The sequence below is a fragment of the Cornus florida genome, unplaced genomic scaffold (genome assembly GCF_030987335.1).
Source record: "Cornus florida cultivar Cherokee Brave unplaced genomic scaffold, ASM3098733v1 CherokeeBrave_3.0.0_Hap2_Chr10, whole genome shotgun sequence".
In the NCBI taxonomy this organism is placed as follows: domain Eukaryota; kingdom Viridiplantae; phylum Streptophyta; class Magnoliopsida; order Cornales; family Cornaceae; genus Cornus; species Cornus florida.
The window spans coordinates 92,048,691-92,073,472 of NW_026775580.1; the positions used below are offsets into that span (position 1 = coordinate 92,048,691).

General features: G+C 36.3%; 1 protein-coding gene across 8 annotated transcripts; it reads right to left on the reverse strand.

Annotated features, from left to right (window-relative positions):
• Positions 1–1,651: 1,651 nt before the first annotated feature.
• Positions 1,652–23,392, reverse strand: LOC132280212 (uncharacterized). Of its 8 annotated transcripts, XR_009471513.1 has the most exons (13): positions 23,244–23,392; positions 20,955–21,032; positions 20,677–20,767; positions 20,169–20,589; positions 19,938–20,016; positions 19,398–19,814; positions 17,287–17,384; positions 17,108–17,145; positions 16,923–17,005; positions 14,074–14,331; positions 5,159–5,241; positions 2,256–2,516; positions 1,652–1,998 (listed from the first exon to the last, which is right to left on the reverse strand). XR_009471513.1 is itself a non-coding variant. In XM_059782386.1 (10 exons), the coding sequence occupies exons 3-9, from the start codon at positions 20,273–20,275 to the stop codon at positions 14,086–14,088; spliced, it is 1,068 nt and encodes a 355-aa protein (XP_059638369.1). In that variant the 5' UTR covers positions 20,276–20,589; positions 20,955–21,032; positions 23,244–23,391; the 3' UTR covers positions 13,455–13,805; positions 14,074–14,085. The 8 variants fall into 8 exon arrangements, 1 of the variants encoding a protein (XP_059638369.1); XR_009471516.1 differs by lacking the exon at positions 20,677–20,767 and having other exon boundaries at positions 16,923–17,002; XR_009471514.1 differs by lacking the exon at positions 20,677–20,767 and having other exon boundaries at positions 2,256–2,389.
• Between the last annotated feature and the right edge of the window lie 1,390 nt (positions 23,393–24,782).

Consider the following 24,782-nt stretch of genomic DNA (forward strand, 5'->3'; position numbering starts at 1 on the left):
ATTAATGATTCCTTACTTTAATCCAATAGGTTTTTTTTTTTTTTCATAATTGATACTCACACATGCATGCCACTAGGGGTGTTCAAAAAATCCAGTAAACCGAAAACCGGACCGGGCCGTACTGAATTGGGCGGTTTGGGCTAGTTGTATAGCCGTTTGGGCTAATTGTATAGCGGTTTGGTCCAGTCCTGGGCCCAAAATTATGGAACCGTAATTTTTCGGTCCGGTCTTGGTTTAGGGTCGTGCTGGACCAGACCAGCTCGAACCGTTATTATGTTATTCTTTATGTATATACATAAAATCATATCCTAAACCTAAATCAAGTAAAGTTCTCACGTACTCCATTTCTTTCTTTTATTCTTTAAATTTCTTAATTTCTTTAAAAAAAAGTCAAATTTCTCTTTTCAAATATATCTCAATTTTCTTTCCTTTATTTCTTCTTAAAATTCTTCTTTTTTTTTTCTTTTTTCTTTTTTTTTTTTTTTGCGTATTATATCAATGTTGGTTGATTTTTTAGGAAAAAAAAAAAAAAAAAACTTTGCCCCCTTTAAATTAAAATAAAATAAAAAGAAAATCTACCGAAACCGACAAACCGAACCGATTTTTCACAGTTTGGTTTGGCTTGGTTCAAAATAGTGGAACCGTTATAAATAGTTTAGTCTCAAAATACAATCAATCTGGTCCAAACCAGACCGTGTGCACCCCTAGATGCCTCTTTGGATGCTAGAATTCTTGACATTCCTTTGAAAAGTAAAGGCCAATACTACTAGGCCCGTTGGTAATACAAGGTAATACAATAGGATTCTTAATAGGCATACGCAAACCCAAATGATTTAAACCTATAATAAACTCACACTAATTCCATTTTTAAGCTTATACCCTTACTATTGTAAACATTGACACTCCTTAATTTGTCAAAATAAATATTAACAATAGATTTTTATTTTAATACATTTTAGGGTACTAATCAAATATATAATTATATAATCTTATTAAAAAAAAATTAAAATATTATTAACTACAATATTGTATTTTCCTTACTTTTTTTTTTTTTTTGAATTATATTACACTCCACTAACATTGCACGTGCACTTTACTGGTGTGATAATAAAGTCATTCTATAAGGGTATGATAATATTGGGACATCCTAATTCTAAAATTAATACTTAACAAATTCTACCAAAAATTGAGTGATTCAAGCTAAAGTAACAATACAATTAATAAAAAGATATGAAAAGGCATAAAATGTCATAATTTGTTATTTTTTAGAATCAAGGCATAAAATGTCAGAATTTGTTCCTCCTATTTATTATCGTGGTCATAAATCATAAATAATTAATTGAAGAAAAAAACATAAATTTCAATTATTCATCCTCAGTTAGGCATAAAATGTCATAATTTATTACTTTTTAGTACATAAAATGTCAGAATTTGTTCCTCCTATTTATTATCTGCGTCATAAATCATAAATAATTAATTGAAGAAAAATAAATAAATTTTAATTATTCATCCTTAGGCATAAAACGTCATAATTTATTATTTTATTTCCCAAATAGTCCAATGAAAATTACTAATTCATGATTATATACAAGTAACCTTTATGCTAGACTCCAAATACAATCAATTTTAGTCTACGGTTAAGTACATGAAATTAACAAACTGGAACATGCATTTAAAATTGTTTAAATATTTTATTGAGTTAGTATGAACATCAAACAAATTTAACAATTGAAAACATAGAGTTACAAGACTAACTTACTAAGGCTTCCTCTCTGCCAAAGTTGAGAGATTAGAACTCAAATAAATAATAAAATAACAACTATAAAACACGGCATCATGAGTAGAAGAAGGATCTTCTGTATTTTATTTGTCACTTGCATAAGCCTCCCAGCTTTGCTTCTTAAGAAAATGCACGGCCTTTAGTGCCCTTATAACAGCTTCCATTTACAATTCAAACAGTGGCCAAGTCAACCCCCAGTGCAATCATGAGTCCATTGACTACAGTAAGACAGTATAATTTTCATTATCCATAAAGATCCAATCCAAACAGGTAATAATTCAATCACCAAAAATTCCATATGCACACTAATCAAATCAAAATCAAAACATATTGTAGAGGTAATTATTTGTAAAAGCTGAAGATAGGGCAAGAGGATATGCCAAAGTTGAGTTGTCGATCAACAAATGAAACTCAAGGAATAAATTTGAAATGAATAGACAAAAATTCAAAAGGCAGGAAAAGCAATCATCAGTACCTTATTTGCCAATCATATGCAAGTTATACTCTTCTTGATTGCTAATGCCAAGGAGGCAAACTGATTTCTTGATAGAAGATATGCCGCAGATACTCTCATTGCTGGGGGTCTACCAGTTCTCGAATATTTAACACCTATAGGAATAGGATGTGTCTTTTTTTTATCCATGAGTGGGAATGTAAAGTATGACCGTGATGAAGGCATAAAAACAAGGGGCCCATATTGGATGAATGTTCTAATAGTTTTACATGTGTCTGAACTCTGTTCAAAAATACAGAAAAAGCATACTTGTTAAGGCTCAAGGTATACACTAAAGTGCCAAAGGTCTCCTGGAGCACAAGCGCAAGGCACAATATAAGGCACAAGACTGATCAAAGGCGCATGTATGATAATGATGCATATTAAAGATTAATTTAATAAAAATTATTAAACTATGCAACACATACTAGTCAATATCAAAATAAAGAAATCTTTCCAACATTTCAATGATGTGCTTAAATCATATCAAAATAATAATTCTCTAAAAATGGGATTTTTGACCTATCAAGCTAAGAGGATCCAGTAAATTGATGTTGCATAAATCATTTCTTAGGCGTATACATTTAGTAAATTAGATGTGATTACAAACGTAAAACAATAAAAAAGCTATGATCAAGTAAACATTAAACATATATAATCACGTTTATTTAGAATCAAAATGAATGCAATTAACGTAATAAGTCAACCATAAATCTATGAATTTGTCAAATATATCATAAAGTCAAACAATATGATCCATTAAATATGATCGTGATATTATACAAAACATTTTAATTTAATGGTCATTAAATAAAGAACGTAAAATGCGTGAGTCTGGGGGCTTGGGCTTGGGCTTGGGCTTGGGCTTGGCCTTTAGTAGGTTGAAGCACTCTTAACCGAGCCTTGACAACCCTGTCGCTTTTTTGGATACTAGGCACACTTTTAATGTTGATCAACATTCCCGCTTTGTTACTTCTTTAGCCAAGAAAAAAAAAATTAATGAAACAAAAATTACAAGTACGCATACGAGGGTACCAATATTTCTCTAAAAGTGAGTCTTAACTCATTGAATGTTTGGCACTCCACTGTTGTAAGGATTTAATTGGTAAAATTGTTGAAATAAAGAAAAATGGAAGAAAGACATCCTCAACATCCCTGATTTGCTACTTCTTTATCCCAAAAAAGAAAAAGAAAAAAATACATTTAATGAAACAAGAATTACAATGCACAAGGGTACAAAAATTTCTCTAAAATTGAGTCTTACTCATTTAATGTTTGACATTCAATTGTTGTCAACAGGCTATCCGTTATCACACATAGAACCTTTGGATTAAATGAGGTTGGAAGGAAAACAAAACACACGACTTTTGATGCTCATATATAGCCAAAGAAATTTGCTAATTGTAGAAGTTATATATATATATATTCCAGAATTTCAAGCAAATTGTATAAAACAATAAAATGTAAAAAGTGGACAAGTCCACCGGATAAGATCTCTAAGTGAGAGACCAAGCCCAATTAGAAACCATCACTTATAAATGGGAATAGGATACAAAAAAAGCCCAAAACAAACCCAAGCCCAGTAACAATTCTCAAGCCGATCTCAAGTCAAGAGGCTTCCTTGGAGGATGGCAGGAGGAGGGGCAGAGACCCCAGCTGAGCAAAACACGATAAGATTGGGGTGAATCTTTCAAAAACCCACCCATGAGCCTCTCTATGATGGAGGAACAGATTTGGTCCAAAACATGGTTCAGGGAGGAGATCTTGCCTCTAAAAACCCAAGCATTTCGTTTGATTTCCAGTGGTGCGATGACGCATTAAAAGACCTATCAATATAGAACTCATGATGTTGGCTGACTCAGTAGACTTAGTAATATGCTACATACAAATAATTTTCTGTTGTTCTTTTATCAACAAAATCATATAGAACCATCGCCCTGAAAGGTAGAGAAACATGTATATGGTTTATAGATGAAAGGGGTCAGAATTAGTTTGGTTTGGGAAGTGATCGATTGCAAGATTGTAGATACAAAAACTTTTCCGCACTAATGAAGTAATGCAACCCTAAGGTTACCTAGATTCAGATTATTAAGAACAATTTTTTGGGGTATAAATAAAAAATTGTGGAGAATATCGTGGAACGGCTCTTAATAGACACAAGACCAAATCTGAGATTATGTAAAATGCACCTCTAGCCTTGAAAGCTTCTTGCTTTGATAGACTAAAAAAAAGGGATATAATAGAGGATGCAGAAAAGTACGTAAAAGTATGAAAGTAAAGAGTAGATTTCAATAATATTGTAATGAGAGCCTGGAATAGTCAGGACTATGCAAATGGCCAGGACTATGCAAATGGCCACATAAGACACTTCCAAAACCCAACTGAAGTTACTGAACATACAGGAAGAAAGAGAGTAATGCACTATAAGATGAATAGAGGGAAGATGAAGAGTAGAGAGAGGCAGCAAAAACATTTGGAATTTTTCCAATCAACCCAACCATAGTTTTGGGAATGGGTAAGAAAAAGATAAGCCACGAGATCATCACCCTCGTTTTCCAAACCTCCAGTGCTAAGATCCTATGTAGGTAGAATCAATGCATCATATAACCAACCACACATAGGTGATCCTCAAATGCCACATAAAAAAGCTGATAATATAGTAGCATCAACCTCGGATATGAGAAACACCAAAAATGAGTGTTTGCTAGGTCGGGAGGAATGATAAGTGGATGGGAGAGAGATGAGTTGCTCAAGTATTCATGAATATAATTCTTAACAGCACACAAAAAGATTAAAATTTATACTTCAAAATATGTGAAGCAAGAATTTACCATCCCTAATGAGAAAAACATCAGCAAGGACAAACTACTGTCTATGTCTCTTACCTTTTCCTTGGAAAAACTGTTAGACAGTGAGGGAGGTGGCATGCAGAGATCCTTTGAATAAGACCTCAATGTTAAACTCTCTTCTGTGTAAAACAAAACATAACAAAATCAGACTACTTTAAGGCTCCGTTTGGTTAGATAGAACTAAGCAAGAAAAGAAAAGAAATGAAAAATGAAAGAAAAGTGAAGTGAATGAAAAGAAAAGTTATTTTCTATCAAGCATTTGGTTAGCATGAAAATTTATTCAAGAAAATTGTATGAAAATATTAGTTTGTTAGTTTGGATAGCATGAAAATGAAAAGAAAGTGATTGTGCATACCAAAATTACCCTTATGATTTCAAATACTAAAAAAATAAATAAATTTGTGTTTGATGATATCTATTTTTATCAAAGTTTTAAAAAAAATGATGAATTATTAAAGTTAATAATATAATTATTTATATTCATTTATATTGTATAAAATAAAACAATACTTCAAGACTTCTTAGGTAGAACCATAGAAGTAAAACTAACTATTCATTTAAAAGGAATAAGGAGGCTTAAAAATAAAATAAAAAATAAAAAAATTGGGCTCATGGACTCATGGGCTTTCAACTAGAGAACACAAAAAAGCAAAACATAAATTATTCTATGTATATATAATATAGGGGTATATATATATATATATATATATATCAAATACAATGTATATATTTGGAACCCAAAAAAAAAAATCGTCCAAATAGTATTGCAAAAGAACATGTTTAGAGAGAACTTGCCTTTTAGAAGTCCACTAAAATAGAAATTGTTAGAAAACTTGCCTCTTTGAAACTCAGTAGAAAAGAAACTCAGTTAGAAAAGAAAGAAGTTAGTTGTTTTACATGATTCAGTTGTTGGATAAAATAGGAACTTTAAATAAAAAGAAGCAGTTTTCAAGAGAAAATATTATTTCCTCGTGTTTTATGTGAGAAAAGTTTTGGGGGAAACTAGTCTAATGTGGGAAACTATATTTTCTATTACGATTCTTTTTCCATCTATCCAAACTCTAAAAAAAATTAAAAATTTTCTCTTTCCTTTCTTTTCGAGTTGATTCCATCTAATCAAACAAAGCCTAATGGATTTTTTCTGGAAAATTCCTTTGAAGCATGAGTCACTTGAAGTGGAAATCAACCAATCACCTAATTCTTCCGTTGCCTCTTTGATACTTTCACTTACACTATGGCATTTTAATGTCACGAAAAAATAAACATGCATTAGAATACTAGAGCTTATTCAAAATCAAATCACCTAAAGAAAGAGAGATAAGAAGATACAAAATTTTCACCGATCAACTGAACAAAGTAATTAGGTGCCAAACCAGTCAATGTCACTTAAATCAACATCTTTGTCGTTTATAACAAACCCGGCTCTCTCAAGCAGCGCCTTAATGTCGTTGACCACCTTTTCTTTTGGAATCTATAAGAAAACATTAAGGGAGTAACTTTGTGAAGTGTTGGGTCAAAACTTAAAACATGAGGAAACTGGTAGTAATACGAGTTGAAAGATGACCTCTTTCATTCAAAAGGAAAAACAACTAGCATTCACAACACCCCCGTGGTTTGCCTCTTTGACACCCAATTCTTTCATAGTGACACCTCCTCAGATTCGCTCCATTAGACAAAGACACTCCGTGAACGCTCCGGCACATGGTAAAATGACCTGAATGCCCTTTTACTTGTGAAGTGACACTTTGAATAGTTAAATTACCAATTAACCCATTCTAACTAATTTTAAATGTCCAAAATAACCTCTTCATCTCAACCACCTACCCACAATGCTGCCACCACCACCACCCACAGCCACCACCTCTTCTTTCTTCTCTTCCTTCTCTCTCTAAAACACATACATTGCAATCCTCTGCAACCACTACTCCATGGTCGAACCATCAAGGTCCAGACCACCCTCAATCACCCCAATTGAAGTCTTCGCCATTCAAGATGGCCCCATATAACCCCTTCACTGACAAAACAAATAACTAATGAACCAATTAACGTGTTATTTAAATATTTGTTATAACCACTTTTTGGACAATATGGTAGTGGTTGGTCAATTTTACCACTTTAGTGGAAAATACATGCTATATATTGTTACACGTAATTACTATAAATGGTTAAATTACGTAATAAGTTCTAAATTATTTTGTGCTAACACGTTAATTGTGCAATTAATTTCATAATCTAATTTATGGTTTAATTATTTATGTTGATGTCCTTGTGATCTATAAACATGATCTATGATTGTATTATTCGTTATATCTCTAATTTATGCCTTGTGGATGAAATAAATGAATGTATGTGATGTAATCATTGAGATAACTAATAAGGTAAACTCATTGTTAGATATGGCTTTATATATGACAGAATCATTAAATTAGCTACAGGGACAGAGGCATAATTTTTTTTTTTCAGGGGGGCACATTATACACTAAATACATATAAATTAGTATTTATGGAGTATATATACATAAAGAGACATAGGTGGATGTATATAGAGATTGATATTTCTGGGATGAGATAAATTAATCAATTACATATATATAATATAATAAAACAATTTAAGAAAAAACATTTAAGGAAACATATATAGTATATAAAGGAAGGAGAAAATTCAGGGGGGCGTTATTACACATTTCCAACATATGTGACGTTTCTGATTTTTCTCATTTTCCATTTTTCTGGAATTTCTGATTTTTTTCTAGGGTATTTTTGTCTTTTCTCGTTTCGCGTGCCGAACACCGTGGGGTGTGCCAGTTATGTCTAAGAGTTGGTTGGGGGCATTCCATTGAGCTCAGGACTCTTAGAAATGAATGGGTTACCATTTCGGCATTTTTCTGTTTCTTATGCCGGGAGTCCTAGGTGGGACCCGCTGCCGGAATTGTCGCGTCCGGGGGTTTTGTTTGGGTCTAATTGTATTTCATTTATTTTGTTTAATGTGTTTTATGTGGTTGTGATTTATTATGTGCATATATATATTTGTGGTAGAAATTAAAAAAGGGAAAAGATATTTTAAAAGGTGGGACCCACTAATTTTTATTAAAAGAGGGCAAGAGGCCAATTTTGGCCTCACTTTTCCTCATTCCTCTCTCTCTCTCTCTCTCTCAACGAATCTCTTTCCCTCATTCTCTTTTCATTTATTTTCCCTACAAGCTTTAAATGTCTATTTTTCTCAAACCATTAGGAAATTTTTGGTTCCGTTTGCGGCAAATTGAAGAGCTCGTTAAGATTTACGATTTGATCGGAGCAAAAGTGTTTTTGGTGCACCTTGGAATTCCAAAAATTAGGGCTTGGATTTAGGGATTTTGGGGTTCTCTACATCAACTTAAGGTATGTCTAATTGTCAATTTCCTTGGATTTAATAGCTAGTTTGATGTTTTTCCCATCATTTGGCATGTCAATTTGATTATTAATTGAATAATGCAATTTCTAGTGTTTTAGTTTATGCTTGAGTTTAACCCAATTGATGGTTTTGATCGAATTAAATGTTTATTTTGGGTATGAATTTATAATAACATGCTAAAAAATGACTGTGGTGGATTATATATGTTATTCCTAGTATGGTTGTTTAGTGTATGTTGAAGCACGCTAAAGTTGTTTAATTAACTTGTTGTGGCCATGAAATTGTTTATTGCATAATGAAGGAATGTTGAAAATTGAATGATTGAAACTAAGATGTTCCATATGCATCACATGAGGGTATTGATAGGCATAAAAAAGGTGAGGGTGTAGATGAGATGTGTAGATGTGTGGGAGTGGAAAAGAAAGGTGTGGATACACGGTGGTATGGATGGGATGTGTGAATAAGTGGGGGTATGGTGTGACATGCGGTTGCATTGATATTTTTATGTATTGCATTGTATGTGATGGTGATATGAATTACTTGAAAATTTAAGTGCCGTATGTGAAATCCCTCGCATGACCCCACTCATTTTACCTATTCATTGTGTGTAAGGCATTGGATTACTTACTTTGTTTGAGAAGGTGCCACTTAGGCAATCTCAATTGAGCCGTTGTGCTCACTCCTCTACAATTTTTCAGGTCACGGGATTGAGCTGGTGGGTGTTGAGCTTCCACGAACACGGATGGGGTTGGACTTATATCACATTGTATTAAGATGTATATTTTGTGAATCTTAAACAATTCTATGTAATCGTTTTATTGTTATAATTTGACAATGTATCCGTATTTTTAGACAACAATTTGATGTATTTTGTGTATGGCTATGGAAGTATGTAATAATCATGATGGTTTATTGGGATGGGTGAGATGACTATGGGTTATTTGATTAATTTCATTGATGATGATGACTCATGATGTGTATCATTATTGTTGTGAGGTTAGGATAGGTTGGGCATTGGGTTTGGCTCACAAAGAGCCTAGAGTTTTTAAACCTTCAGGCTGCACATAGCTGCATTCCAGGGCTCATTAGCCGACTGGCAAGGCATGTCAGCCGACTGACAGGCATCTCGAGACCATTCCATTGAGTTGTGTAGTTGAGAAGTCTTATTTCGGCCAACCGAACCTCACCATCGGTCGACCGAAACTCCATCATCAGTCGGCCGACACTTCATCACCAGCCGGCCGACACTTCATTTTAGAGAAGTCCCGGGAGTAAACAATTTTGGAGATCATTTCAGCCGGCCGAACCTTACTTTTAGTCGGCTGAAGGATCACTTTACCAAAGTCTCGAGAGTGAGCAGCTTTGGGAGTCGTTTCGGCCGACTGACTATCTCAGTCGGGCCGACCATGCATTCTCAGCCGGCTGACCTTTCCATTGACCCGGCTGATCCTTCCATTGACTTGGTTAACCTCTCTATCAGCTGGCTGACCTTATCCATTGACCTGTACTTTGACTTCTCCTTCTAAATTGTGTTTTAGAATGACTCTGGACCCTTGAATGATCTGAGTATCCCCTGTGAGCATAGGAAATGACGGAATTGCCCTTAGTTGACCCCGGTTTGGGTCGTTACAAAATTGGTATCAGAGCTTTAGGTTCGAAAACCCAAGGACGACGGGTAGGGTTGACCCAGGTTGAGTTAGAGTTGAGATTGACAGTATTGCATGCTTATGTAGTTATAGTTTATTTAGTTAAAAAGCACGACTTGCTATTACGTGTTTACATGCGAATCGATTATGAGACTTATAAAATGGTGATTAAATTTAAACATGCTAAATGATAATGTGCTTATTTTTCTTAAGTCATTGTTTAATGAATGTGAAAACATGCCTATTTGCTAGATGCTTATGTGAAATTTTTTGTATGATTAATGAAATGGTTAAATCTGTTTAAAGCATGCTTAATTGCTATATACATATATGTTTAAATGTTAGTATGTGTATTTCATGACTATAATTATTAAGTGCTTAATTGTCTACTGTTTATTGAGTCCTTGCTTAGTAGATGTACGTATGACTAATGCGTTTCATTGTTGATGGGTTTGAATGTTCGTGGCGGTGCTGTGTGTTGGGTTACGAAGGGTTCTAACCCGCGTATATGGAGAGCTTAGTCATTCCTATGTTTCTGAACGTTTTAGTTCTTATCGAACGGATAATTTGAGCACCATAGCTCGTGGATTGAGTTATTTCATGTATTCTTGTTTTGATTGTTTAGTTGTCTTTGTAGAACCATGTTTGAGGACGACGTAGTGAGATGGATCCAGATGAAGTTGGACAGCGAGCAAGTGAAGGGCCATCCTAACCAGACAGGGTTTTAATAGGACAGGGTCGAGATAGAGAGACGGATGATAATCCACAAGTACCGGTGGATGATATCTTATTAGCAGGGGCTGTAGCCTCAACCTTTCAGAATTTAGCGAATACCACATCTCCTCAAGTGGTACCACAATCGGCTATTCAGCCATAGGAGACGGAGACGAAGCAGAATCTTAGGTACCTGATTCAGTTTGACAAACTCATGAGAGTAGCATTTGAGGGAGGTCCAGATCCGTTGGTAGCGGACGATTGGTTAAATGAAGTTGAAAAGCATTTCAGGGCAATAGCCGTGCCCGATGATCAGTTGAAGATCACCCCAGCCACGTATAAGTTTGTTGGCAACACGGCAGTATGGTGGAAGACCATGACTAGCGCACATGATATTGACAGTATGAGTTGGGATGCATTCAAGAGTCTTTTCTTTGATAAGTATTTCCCGCAGACTAAAAGACGGGAATTGAGGACGCAGTTTGACGGGCTTGAACAAGGTGACATGGTAGTGACAGAGTATGAGAATAAGTTCACTTCTCTTTCACGTTTCGCTACAGATGTGTTAGGGATCGAAAATGAGAATATATGGCAGTTTATGTACGGTCTAAATCGTTTAATTAGGCCGGGGGTGACACTTTTGGGATTAAAGAATTATTCGGAAGTGGTTACGAGCTGATGGCAGAAACAGAAGCCAAAGATTGGCAAGAAATGAGTGGTATTGTGGGTTCTCAGGAACGAGGTACGAATGTGGGTACTTCCAAGAGCCAGGACAGGAAAAGGCACAGAGGTGCTTCATTATTTTCTCAGGAGCAGCAAACGACAGGTGTTACTCCTATTGTTGGTGTTTCTTCAAGGTCCTCTAGGACGAGTGTGATGTGTTATCAATGTAGACAGCCAAGACACAGCAAGGCAGAGTGTCCTCTTGATAGACCTAGTTTCGGAGTTTGTTTTCCGGGTGGTCAGCCGGGCCACATGAAGAGGGATTGTCCACAGAGGAGACGAGATATTACTGTGTTTGATTATGATGTAACGGGGGGTTACCTGTGACTGTGATGTAACGAGGGCGACCTGTGACTGTGATGTAACGGGGGGTTACCTGTGACTATGTAAAGGGGATACCTGTGAGTTTTGTAATGAGGGCTACCTGTGAGTCGTGTCGTGTTGTAACGGGGGCTACTTGTGAGTCGTGTTGTGTTATAACGGAGGACACCTGTGAGTCATGTCGTGTTGTAACAGGGGAAACCTGTGAGTCGTGTTGCACGGTTGTCAGTGAGTCGTGTTGCATTATTGTCTGAGTCGTGTCTCATAGTTATCTGGGAGTCATGTCGCATTATTATATGTGCGTCTTGTCATGTTGTCGTCAGTGCGTCGTGTCGTGTTGTAACGGGGGTTAGCTGTGAGTCGTGTTATGTCGTAACGGGGAATACCTGTGAGTCTGGTGCAGTAACGAGAATTACCTGTGACCATGTAACAGGGGATACCTGTTAGTTCTGTAACAGTGGATACCTATGAGATTGGGTGTGACAGGAGATGCCTGCACACTGTTGTTGTGGTAATAAGGGCTACCCGTGAGTTTGGGTAGATGCCTGTTCACTTTTTGTAGGCATCTCCTTAATTTGTAAGCTTATACCAAACCCAAATGATTTAAATCTTAATAGGCATACGCAAACCCAAGTGATTTAAATCTATAATAAAATCACACTTATTCAATTTTTAAGCTTATTCCCTTCCTATTGTAAACATTGACACTCCTTAATTTGTCAAAATAAATATTAATAATAGATTTTTATTTTAATTCAATTTAGGGTACCAATCAAATATATAATTATATAATCTTATTATCTTATATAATAATATTATTAAGAAAATTTTATATTTTTAATTACAATATTGTATTTTTCTTTCATTTTATTTTATTTTATTTTGGTTGAATTATATTACACTCGACGAACATTGCACCTGCATTTTACAAGTACGATAATAAATTCATTATATAGGACACATGATTATTATCCGTTCTTTTATTTATTATTATTATTTTTTTTTCCTCATCTAACTAATGTTTTCATTTCATTCATTTTCCATTGGACCAAACAAAGCCCTAGCGATCTTTGATATTACAGAAACCTCGTAGAAAAGTGAAGTGCGATTATCATCTCCCTTACAAGATTGTTTCCAAAAGGAATTGATTAGGACACCCATAATCTAAAATTAATACTTAACAAATTCTACCAAAAATTGAGTGATTCAAGCTAAAGTAGCAATACAATTAATAATAAGTTATGAAAATAAGTATCAAGGCATAAAATGTCATAATTTATTATTTTTTAGTATCGAGGCATAAAATGTCAGAATTTGTTCCTCCTATTTATTATCTTGGTCATAAATCATAAATAATTAATTGACGAAAAATACATAAATTTCAATCATTCATCCTTACTTAGGCATAAAATGTCATAATTTATTATTTTTTTCTAAAATAATCCAATGAAAATTACTAATTCATGATTATATATAAGTAACCTTTATGCTAGACCCCAAATACAATCAATTGTAGTCTATGGTTAAGTACATGAAATTAACAAACTGGAACATGCATTTTAAATTGTTTAAATATTTTATTCAGTTAGTATGAACATCAAACAAATTTAAAAATTGAAAACATAGAGTTACAAGACTAACTTACGAAGGCTTTCCTCTCAGGCTCTCAGCCAAAGTTGAGAGATTAGAACTCAAATAAATAATAAAATAACAACTATAAAACAAGGCATCATGAGTAGAAAATCTTCTGTATTTTATTTGTCACTTGCATAAGCCTCCCAGCTTTGCTTCTTAAGAAAATGCACGGCCTTTAGTGCTCTTATAACAGCTTCCATTTACAATTCAAACAGTGGCCAAGTCAACCCCAGTGCAATCATGAGTCCATTGACTACAGTAAGACAATATAATTTTCATTATCCATAAAGATCCAATCCAAGCAGGTAATAATTCAATCACCAAAAATTCCACATGCACACTAATCAAATCAAAATCAAAACATATTGTAGAGGTAATTATTTGTAAAAGCTGAAGATAGGGCAAGAGGATATGCCAAAGTTGAGTTGTCGATCATACAATATTGATCAACAAATGAAACTCAAGGAATAAATTTGAAATGAATAGACAAAACTTCAAAATGCAGGAAAAGCAATCAGTACCTTATTTGCCAATCATATGCAAGTTAACCTCTTCTTGATTGCTAATGCCAAGGAGGCAAACTGATTTCTTGATAGAAGATATGCCGCAGATACTATCATTGCTGGGGGTCTAGGGGTTCTCGAAAAGTTAACACTTATAGCAACACGATGTGTCTTTTTATCCATGAGCGGGAATGTAACGTATGACCGTGACGAAGGCGTAAAAACAAGGGGCCCATATTCGATGAATGTTCTAAAAGTTTTATATATGACCGAACTCTGTTCAAAAATACACAAAAAGCATACTTGTTAAGGCTCAAGGTATACACTAAAGCGCCAAAGGTCTCCTGGAGCCCAAGCGCAAGGCACGATACAAGGCAAGAGACTGATAAAAGGCGCATGTATGATAAAGAAGCATATTAAAGATTAATTTAATAAAAATTATTGAACTATGCAACACATACTAGTCAATATCAAAATAAAGAAATCTTTCCAACATTTCAATGATGTGCAAAAATCATATCAAAATAATAATTCTATAAAAATGGGATTTTTGACCTATCAAGCTAAGAGGATCTGGTAAACTGATGTTGCATAAATCATTTCTTAGGCGTATAAATTTAGTAAATTAGATGTGATTACAAACGTAAAACAATAAAAAGCTATGATCAAGTAGACATTAAACATATACAATCATGTTTATTTAGAATCAAAATGAATGCAATTAATGTAATAAGTCAACCATAAATCTATGAATTTGTCAAATATATCATAAAGTCAAACAATATGATCCATTAAATATGATCGTGATATTATACAAAACATTTTAATTTAATGGTCATTAAATAAAGGACGTAAAATGAGAGAGTCTGGGGGCTTGGGCTTGGCCTTTAGTAGGTCGAAGCACTCTTAACTGAGCCTTGACAAGCCTGGGGCTTTTTTGGATACTAGGCACACTTTTAATGTTGATCAACATTCCCACTTTGTTACTTCTTTATCCAAGAAAAAAAAATTTAATGAAACAAAAATTACAAGTACACATACAAGGGTACCAATATTTCTCTAAAAGTGAGTCCAACTCATTGATAGTTTGGCATTCCACTGTCGTAAGGATTTAATTGGTAATATTGTTGAAATAATAAAAAAATGGAAGAAAGACATCCTCAACATCCCCGACTTGCTACTTCTTTATCCCAAAAAAGAAAAAGAAAAAAAATACATTTAATGAAACAAGAATTACAAGTAGACAAGGTTACAAAAATTTCTCTAAAAGTGAGTCTTACTAATTTAATGTTTGACATTCAATTGTTGTCAACAGGCTATCACACATAGAACCTTTGGATTAAATGAGGTTGGAAGGAAAACAAAACACGTGACTTTTGGTGCTCATATATAGCCAAAGAAATTTGCTAATTGTAGAAGTTATACATATATCTTTTTCCAGAATTTCAAGCAAATTGTATAAAACAATAAAATGAAAAAAGTGGACAAGTCCACCGGATAAGATCTCTAAGTGAGAGACCAGGCCCAATTAGAAACCACCACTTATAAATGGGAATACGATACAAAAAAAGCCAAAATAAACCCAAGCCCAGTAACAATTCTCAAGCCGATCTCAAGTCAAGAGGCTTCCTTGGAGGATGGCAGGAGGAGGGGGAGATACCCCAGATGAGCAAAACACGACAAGATTGGGGTGAATCTTTCAAAAACCCACCCATGAGCCTCTCTATGATGGAGGAACAGATTTGGTCCAAAACATGGTTCAGCGAGGAGATCTTGCCTCTGAAAACCCAAGCATTTCGTTTGATTTCCAGTGGTGGGATGACGCATTAAAAGACCTATCAATATTGAACTCATGATGTTGGCTGACTCAGTAGACTTAGTAATATGCTACATACAAATAATTTTCTGGTGTTCTTTTATCAACAAAATCATATAGAACCATCGCCCTGAAAGGTAGAGGAACATGTATATGGTTTATAGATGAAAGGGCTCAGAATTAGTTTGGTTTGGGAAGTGATCGATTGCTAGATTGTAGATACAAAAACTTTTCCGCACTAATGAAGTAATGCAACCCTAAGGTTACCTAGATTCAGATTATTAAGAACAATTTTTTGGGGTATAAATAAAAAATTGTGGAGAATATCGTGGAACGGCTATTAATAGACACAAGACCAAATCTGAGATTATGTAAAATGCACCTCTAGCCTTGAAAGCTTCATGCTTTGATAGACTAAAAAAAGGGATATGATAGAGGATGCAGAAAAGTACGTAAAAGTATGAAAGTAAAGAGTAGATTTCAATAATATTGTAATGAGAGCCTGGAATAGTCAGGACTATGCAAATGGCCACATAAGACACTTCCAAAACCCAATTGAACATACGGGAAGAAAGAGAATAATTCAATATAAGATGAATAGAGGGAAGAAGAAGAGTAGAGAGAGGCAGCAAAAACATTTGGAATTTTTCCAATCAACCCAACCATAGTTTTTGGGAATGGGCAAGAAAAAGATAAGCCACGAGATCATCACCCGCGTTTTCCAAACCTCCAGTGCTAAGAACCTATGTAGGTAGAATCAATGCATCATATAACCAACCACACATAGGTGATCCTCAAATGCCACATAAAAAAGCTGATAATATAGTAGCATCAACCTCGGATATGAGAAACACCAAAAATGAGTGTTTGCTAGGTCGGGAGGAATGATAAGCGGATGGGAGAGATATGAGTTGCTCAAGTATTCATAAATATAATTCTTAACAGCACACCAAAAGATTAAAATTTATACTTCAAAATATGTGAAGCAAGAATTTACCATTCCTAATGAGAAAAACATCAGCAAGGACAAACTACTATCTATGTCTCTTACCTTTTCCTTGGAAAAACTGTTAGACAGTGAGGGAGGTGGCATCCAGAGATCCTTTGAATAAGACCTCAATGTTAAACTCTCTTCTGTGTAAAACAAAACATAACAAAATCAGACTAGTTTAATGGGTTTTTTCTGGAAAATTCCTTTGAAGCATGAGTCAGTTGAAGTGGAAATCAACCAATCACCTAATTCTTCCGTTGCCTCTTTGATACTTTCACTTTCACTATGGCATTTTAATGTCACGAAAAAATAAACATGCATTAGAATACTAAAGCTTATTCACAATCAAATCACCTAAAGAAAGAGAGATAAGAAGATACAAAATTTTCACTGATCAACTGAACAAAGTAATTAGGTGCCAAACCAGTCAATGTCACTTAAATCAACATCTTTGTCGTTTTTAACAAACCCGGCTCTCTCAAGCAGCGCCTTAATGTCGTTGACCACCTTTTCTTTTGGCATCTATAAGAAAACATTAAGGGAGTAACTTTGTGGAAGTGTTGGGTCAAAGCTTAAAACATGAGGAAACTGGTAGTAATACGAGTTGAAAGATGACCATTTTCATTCAAAAGGAAAAACAACTAGCATTCACAACACCCCTGTGGTTTGCCTCTTTGACACCCAATTCTTTCATAGTGACACCTCCTCAGATTCGCTCCATTAGACAAAGACACTCCATGAACGCTCTCGCACATGGTAAAATGACCTGAATGCCCTTTTACTAGTGAAGTGACACTTTGAATAGTTAAATTACCAATTAACCCATTCTAACTAATTTTAAATGTCCAAAATAACCTCTTCATCTCAACCACCTACCCACAATGCTGCCACCACCACCACCCCCACCCCCACCCACAGCCACCACCTCTTCTTTCTTCTCTTCCTTCTCTCTCTAAAACACATGCATTGCAATCCTCTGCAACCACTACTCCATGGTCGAACCATCAAGGTCCAGACCACCCTCAATCACCCCCAATTGAAGTCTTCACCATTCAAGATGGCCCCATATAACCCCTTCACTGACAAAACAAATAACTAATGAACCAATGAAGGCAAGTCATGCAATTTCATCAATTTCATTCCACCAAACACCTTCTCTAAAACCTCTCTATGCCTTCCCTTATCTAGAAACGAAAAGTTCTCTCCATAATGTTTATATTTATAAAAATTTCCTCCATTTATGAGGGAAAAAAAAAGTTCTCTAAAAAATGACACCATCTTCACCATCAAAACCTTAAACCAATCACAACCAAAACACGAAAGAAACAAAAATTCTCCAAAAATTGACGCCATCTTCACCATCAAAACCATAAACCAATCACAACCAAGCAACAATCACAAAGCACGGGCAGACGTGGCTTGCCAAAGCCTACATCCACAATGAAATTCTGGCGAAAGCATTCGCTATGCAAAAATCTGGTAGGTACAAGTTTCAACCCCCAAACCCTAGCTCTCGCTCTCGCTCTATTTTCTACAATTTTCAATGTCTATCTATATCCCACTCCAAACCCTAAACGCCCATTATATATCGGGCTACAAGAGGGTACTAAACGGGGCGTAGTTGCGACCCCAGAACCAAACTCAGGCCACAACATCACAAATTCTAAGTAATTGAGTTGTCAATAGTGGTATAGGCTAGGGTTTCAGAGGTGTGTAGTGGTTGGGTGGTTAGAGTGGTGGAGTATGGCGAAGGGAGTGATGGAGGTGGGTGGTTGGAGTGGTGGAGGTGGACTATTGAAAGAGAGAGTGAGAGAGAGAGGAAGGGTGGAGGAGAGAGTGTCCCAATTGAAATGTGTAGAGAGGGATGTGACAGCTGATTGTGGTGGTGGAGGAGAGAGAGACATAACTGAGGTGTATAGGGGTATTTTTGTCTGCCTCGGTTTCGAGGTCGAGCAAGGCTTCAATGGCGGACGAGTTGGACTCAACTGAGTTGGGGTTCGGGTTGGTATGTGATTGATGCGAAGCTTGTTTTAATGGTGGTAGTGGGGTGAAGGTTGCGGTGGTGAGTGGGGAGAGAGAAAAGGAAGGGGCAGGTGGTGGTGGGCGGCGATGGTGGGTGGTGTTGGAAATTGTCGGTGGTGGGGTAAGCTGAAAATGTGAGAAAAGCATTAAAAATGGGTCTTTTGGTTTTAGGGGCAAAGTAGTCTTTTGGTTTCTCTATTTTTTATAATAAAAAAGCATTAAAAAATTAGGGCAAATTAGACATTTCACACATTTTTTATGTGGAAAAGCTAACGGGAGGTGTGACTTTCAAAAACATTGCCAAGTTCTATCTGGGTGACAAAGGCAAACCACATGGGGGTCAGTGTAATTTTTAATAGGTATAAATATCATAACCAAATAAATCTCTACACAATTTCTGGAAGAAAAGAAAAAAAGTTTAAATCTATGCATGTTGCAAACAATATGAGAATTACAATAAATCGCAAGAAACAAGCACAAACACCATAAAAAACACGGATCATAACAACTTACTTCACTCTGTACTAACTGCCTGTATTTTTCAAGAGCAACACCAGCCTTCTCAAACACTTTGAGCAACAATATTCCCTGCGTCATTGCTGCCTTAATATCGTTAAGCGACCGAACCAACTTACCAATCTTATTAATTCCGAGCAACTTGCTTTCATCTTGAGTTAGTCCTACAATCTCTTCAACCAACTTATCATTCTTGTGACTTCCGATCAATTTGATTTCATCTTCAGTTAGTCCTACAATCTCTTCAATGATGCTTTTGCGTATTGACATGCTCAAAGGGATTAACTTTTCTCGAGCAACCATCAGTAGAGTAGCCATCTCAATAAGTTCTCCCTCCATAGCATAATGAATAAATATTTTATCAACCTCCTTTGTGTTCCATGCCAGCAACCTATTAATTTCTAATGGTACTTTCTGCCATATTTAACCATAATAAGCAACAAAAAGAAAAAAGAAAAAGATCAGACCTCTCAACCCATTCAAATGTATAGAAAGTAAACACTATTTGTAATACACATAAATTTTGTCTAAACAAACCATTTGAGGCAGACAAAGAACAACGATCAATTTGAAGATAGATTGTTTTGGGGTCCAATCAATCAAGGATCGATGATAACTGCATCAGCCACATTAAAAATCCAATCAAAAAAAAGGGAAAAGAATTAAGTAGTTAAGAATGATGTATTAAACCTTGATCTAAGTTCATATTATAGGCCCCATGAAAGAAATAAGAAAGAATAATTTTATACTATAATATCTGTCTTCTACCTTACTGTTTCAAGTGATACGTTGAGAGGAAACAAGTCGCCCCTAAATTTACCCTCTATGGTTCTGACATCAGTCTGAGCTCCATGGCTAAGCAATGTCGCAATCATTTCATATGATAAACCATTAGCTGCTAAATGCAATGGATATAATCCATCGTTAAACCGGTCTCCCCTCCGAGAAAAGCGATGGCACAATCTATTACGCCAAACTGACAAATTCCATGCAAAATTTTTGGTGGGCAATATTTAGCTTGATAATCAGATGATTCCTTCTTTCTAACTTCTTCTGTTTTTGGTACTTTTCTTTGAAATAGCTCCTTCATAAAAGAGAGAAATAGAGGTTTGTCATCATAACAAAAAATCTCTGCCAATGTTGCTATGACATCATCACCAATTTCTTCCTCTAGATGAGCATATCCAACCTGTCATTATTTGAACAACACTAACATCAACACGTGAAGATGACCACAATAAGATAAAGCGCATATCATTAAAATAAATGCACGAACAGTAATATAAGTACGAAAAAGGGAGCCCCGATCTTCTGCTGTAATCTCCCTTGCTGTAGTGGTGCCATAGGGTTTTTCAACACAATTACACCTGTTTTCAACATATTTACATCTACTTATTTTTATTGCGTTGAGAAACAGATGTAATAAGTTGAAAAATCACAGTTGAAAAGCAGATGTGTTATGTTGAAAAACCATCAGCACAGCAAAGGATATTATAGGTGAGGATCCAAGTGCATAAAAAGGGAATGTGAATGTATTCAAGTTTAAGTAGACACCTCAGACATCCTTGCCCCAATTACAGTATCTGCTCTGAATTCTGACCTCCTTAAAAGGCGCTCCAATATAAGAATAACCTTCAGAAGGAAAAAAAACATAATTGATTGAAAGTTTTTCAAATAAACAACTAAATCACAATGGAGAGGCAATCAAATAATTATATACCGTACTTCAATTTAGTTTATAGTGCAAAATAACTACTTGAGAATGGAATCCCAACATTCATCGGATACACAAAATGGTTTATGCACTTGTGTATAAAAAACATAAAAGCTCGCATACGAAACAAGAGGGCATTACTGGCCTAGTTGATAGAGTTTTCAAACAAACAACTAAATCACAATGGAGAGGCAATCAAATAATTATATACCGTACTTCAATTTAGTTTATAGTGCAAAATAACTACTTGAGAATGGAATCCCAACATTCATCGGATACACAAAATGGTTTATGCACTTGTGTATAAAAAACATAAAAGCTCGCATACGAAACAAGAGGGCATTACTGGCCTAGTTGATAGAGCACCCAGCTCCTCGAGCAGGTACGCCCGAGTTCAAATCCCCACTCCACCTAGTTTGCGAAGGAAAAAAAAAAAAAAAAACAAAACAAAACAAAACATATGAAACAAGACAAACTTAATCCCTACTACTCGCGCCTGTTAAGGCTACATAAGCCGACGCTATGTATTTGCTAGAATCAGATCTATACCAAATCAAACTAGGTAGAGAATATCTGAATCCAAAAGCACAAATATTTCCAACAGAGATGAAATGCAAATTGTTCCAATATAGTCAAGGGCATAAAACTTCTGCACAATAATCATACAATTTCGGAAAAAAATTTGAAACAAATATAGGCCAACGAAGAGATATCAGAGACCAAAGGAACGCCGATATGGGTGTGGCGGACTAGTTTCGATCTAGTGGCAGTGGTGCTCATAAAATTTCAGCACAACAATCATATAATTTTGGGAAAAAAATAAAGAATACTGCCCAACGAAGAGATATCAGAGATCAAAGGGGACACCGATATGGGTGTGGGGGACGAGGTTCGATCTGGTGGTTGTGGTGTAGTGGGAGCAAAGAAACCCACCTGGTGCACAAGGTCGATCGCTCTTGGGGGAGAGGCACGTGAAATAGAAGCTGGGGATGTAAGTTTTGAAATAACATAAATAGCCACCTTTTATGAGCTGACATGCTCTAATGAGGTTATTTTTTCCAACAAAAAAATTTGGGGGAGAAATCGTCCCCTTCAAGGCGGGGAGGTCAGCTTTACAGTATATATCTGATTCATTGTTGGGGTTGATAAGTCGGGTTTAAATATAGTTCAGGACCGCCTCAGGTTAGGCTTCGAATTGATCCACACAGTAACTCGAGCTCCAATCAAAATGAAATGGGGTTGTTACTTTTCAAACCAAGCTCGAACCAAATTGCAAGTTAAACAGCCCGCCCAAAAACTTTGGAACTAGGCTCGAGTTTGTCCGAATTGGGCCCACCCAATTTGCACCCCTAGCTATATTTACTATGGAAAGCTAAGTGACCTCACTGAAATTTCGATATTTGATGGGTAATTAGTTGGTTATTACCAAGTGAAACTAATAGAGAGAGTGCTCTTACTACTACCTTTCTTCTTCTTGATTAATTACAACGTACATAGGGATGGCAAAGGGGGCATGAGTACCTTCCCCCTCCGGTTTAAGTCTCCCCACCAAAAACTGTTTAGCAAAACCCCCCTCACCGTCCCATTTAAGTTTCACTGCCCCGCCCCATTTAAGTTTCAATTTACTGATACACTAACATATAATCAAAATGAATGATCATCAATTTACTGAGACACTAACATATAATCAAAATGAATGATCAAGTATGCGTTCTGTGAGCTTAAATGATAAATGAACTACTGTAAAAATAAAAAATTATATGTGTTCTGTTAAAGTAATTTTATGAGATCAGAATCATTAGATCTGTGTAAAAGATAAAGAAATTTCATAAGATCGGATGTATATTCTGTTCGAATTGAACCCTTAAATCATAATCAAACACAAATATCACCATCTGTAATGTAAAATAAAGATTTACCCATTTTTCAAGTAATAAAATGGTGTAAATCTATACGCACATTAGACATATAATATATAGACAGCCACTGTCCACCCACAGAGTAAGTTCACTAAGTTTTACTTTATGTATACCACACGCAGCAAGTTCACTAAGTTGTACTTTGGGTATACCACGAACAGCAATGGATCTTTAACTTTGAAGAAAAGAAGAAAAAGAGAGAGAACTGACCGTAGGCCATAAAACCAGTGGGTGGTCGGTGAGGTTGACGAAGCCGGCTTCGGTGGCAGGGCGTGAGGGATGAGAGAGTGAGGGTTTTTGGTAATCTCTAGAACGGCTGTACTATGAAGCGATGAGATATTTTTTTTTTTTTTTTGGTAAAGTACACGAACACGGTTTGACACAAAGGCAAGTAGATACAAGTTAGTCTATTTTTGGACAATTACACCCCCTGGTCAAAAACTTGATCCAAACCGCTCCTTAAATTTTGTAAAAAGTCAAGATTGCCCTTTAATATTTTATTAATTTAAATTATAAAATATCAAAAAATTTAAATGACTCTTTTACCCTTATACATTTATTACACCAATACATATATATATATATATATATATATATATATATTTATATATCTATATGTATATTGTAAACCTATCAAACCCAGACCCGGCCATGACACCACTTCCATACCTTCCAACCACCGGTCGACGAGTGGTTCACCATCTCCTTCATTCACATATTGGTTACTCCTTTCACCGACACCTTCATCCTCCAAGAACCCCTCAAATAACTCTTCAGCCGCCGCCGCAAGTTTCTGGCGTGAAGCGAACAGATCAAGGATTGACAGAGACATATTCCCTACGCCGGCGTCTTTGATTCTTGACGGCGGCAGAGAGTTGATGTTTGAGTGTAGAGCGAAGCTTTGAGTATGGAGTGATTGCTGAATGAGGGGCGTTTGGCTCGACTCTACAATTGGTTCCGTCATCTTTAGATCTGGATGATGTGGACAGTTGAGGATGAAATCGGTGGTTTCGCCGCCGATAAGGGTTGCTGTGAGCTCTGTATGTGAGAGAAAGCTTGTAGATGTGGCCGTTGTTGGTAGGAGGTGAAGCTGGAGCAAGGGTTAGCAAATGTGGCTTCGGTCGGTTTCTAAGGCCGAGAAATTGAGGTGGTTAGCACCGGCGGCAGATGGTGAGCACCACAACCTCGTCTGTAACTTACAAGGGTTTCATGAAGGAGGTGGTAAACCCCAGCGACAGATGGTGAGCTTCGAAAAAACATCACTGAAGAAGGAGCGCGTGAAGGTGTGATGATGATGAGCGTGAAGGGTGAACCCCGACGGCTGAGGTGTGATGATGTGGCGGCGGTGGCGGAGTTTGAGGTGTGATGTTGGTGACGGCGGAGGGGTGACGTTGATGGCAGTGGCAGTATATGCAGTGTGTGTATATACACATACAGATGCTTCTGGGTTTCGCCGGCAATTTCTTTCGCCGATGCTTCTGGGTTTCGCCGCCACTGTCGCAGTCATCGCCGCCGCCACCCCCACTGTCGCAGCCATCACCACAATCTCTCTCCTATTTTCTTCCTCCCTCTCTTTTTCACCTCATCTCTTCAACTAAGGCCGCCCCTCTCTTCCCCCTCTCTCTACACCCACCACTACAACCGCAGCCACAACCACCATCCATTTGATCTCCCTTCTCTCTCCTCTGGTGAACTGTATAAGGCGGGTTCGGGTTTGGGTTTGGGTTTGGGTTCAATCAAAGGGTATTT

What these genes read in the sequence shown, in the direction of transcription:
- LOC132280212 (XM_059782386.1), bottom strand. Translation starts at nt 20,275, where the DNA reads ATGATTGCGACATTGCTTAGCCATGGAGCTCAGACTGATGTCAGAACC. An exon ending in GGCAGTTAGTACAGAGTGAA is followed by an intron (nt 17,385 to 19,397) that starts GTAAGTTGTTAT and finishes GTTTTCTTATAG; the next exon opens with ATGCCAAAAGAAAAGGTGGT. An exon ending in GATTTAAGTGACATTGACTG is followed by an intron (nt 17,146 to 17,286) that starts GTTTGGCACCTA and finishes AAAATGCCATAG; the next exon opens with TGAAAGTGAAAGTATCAAAG.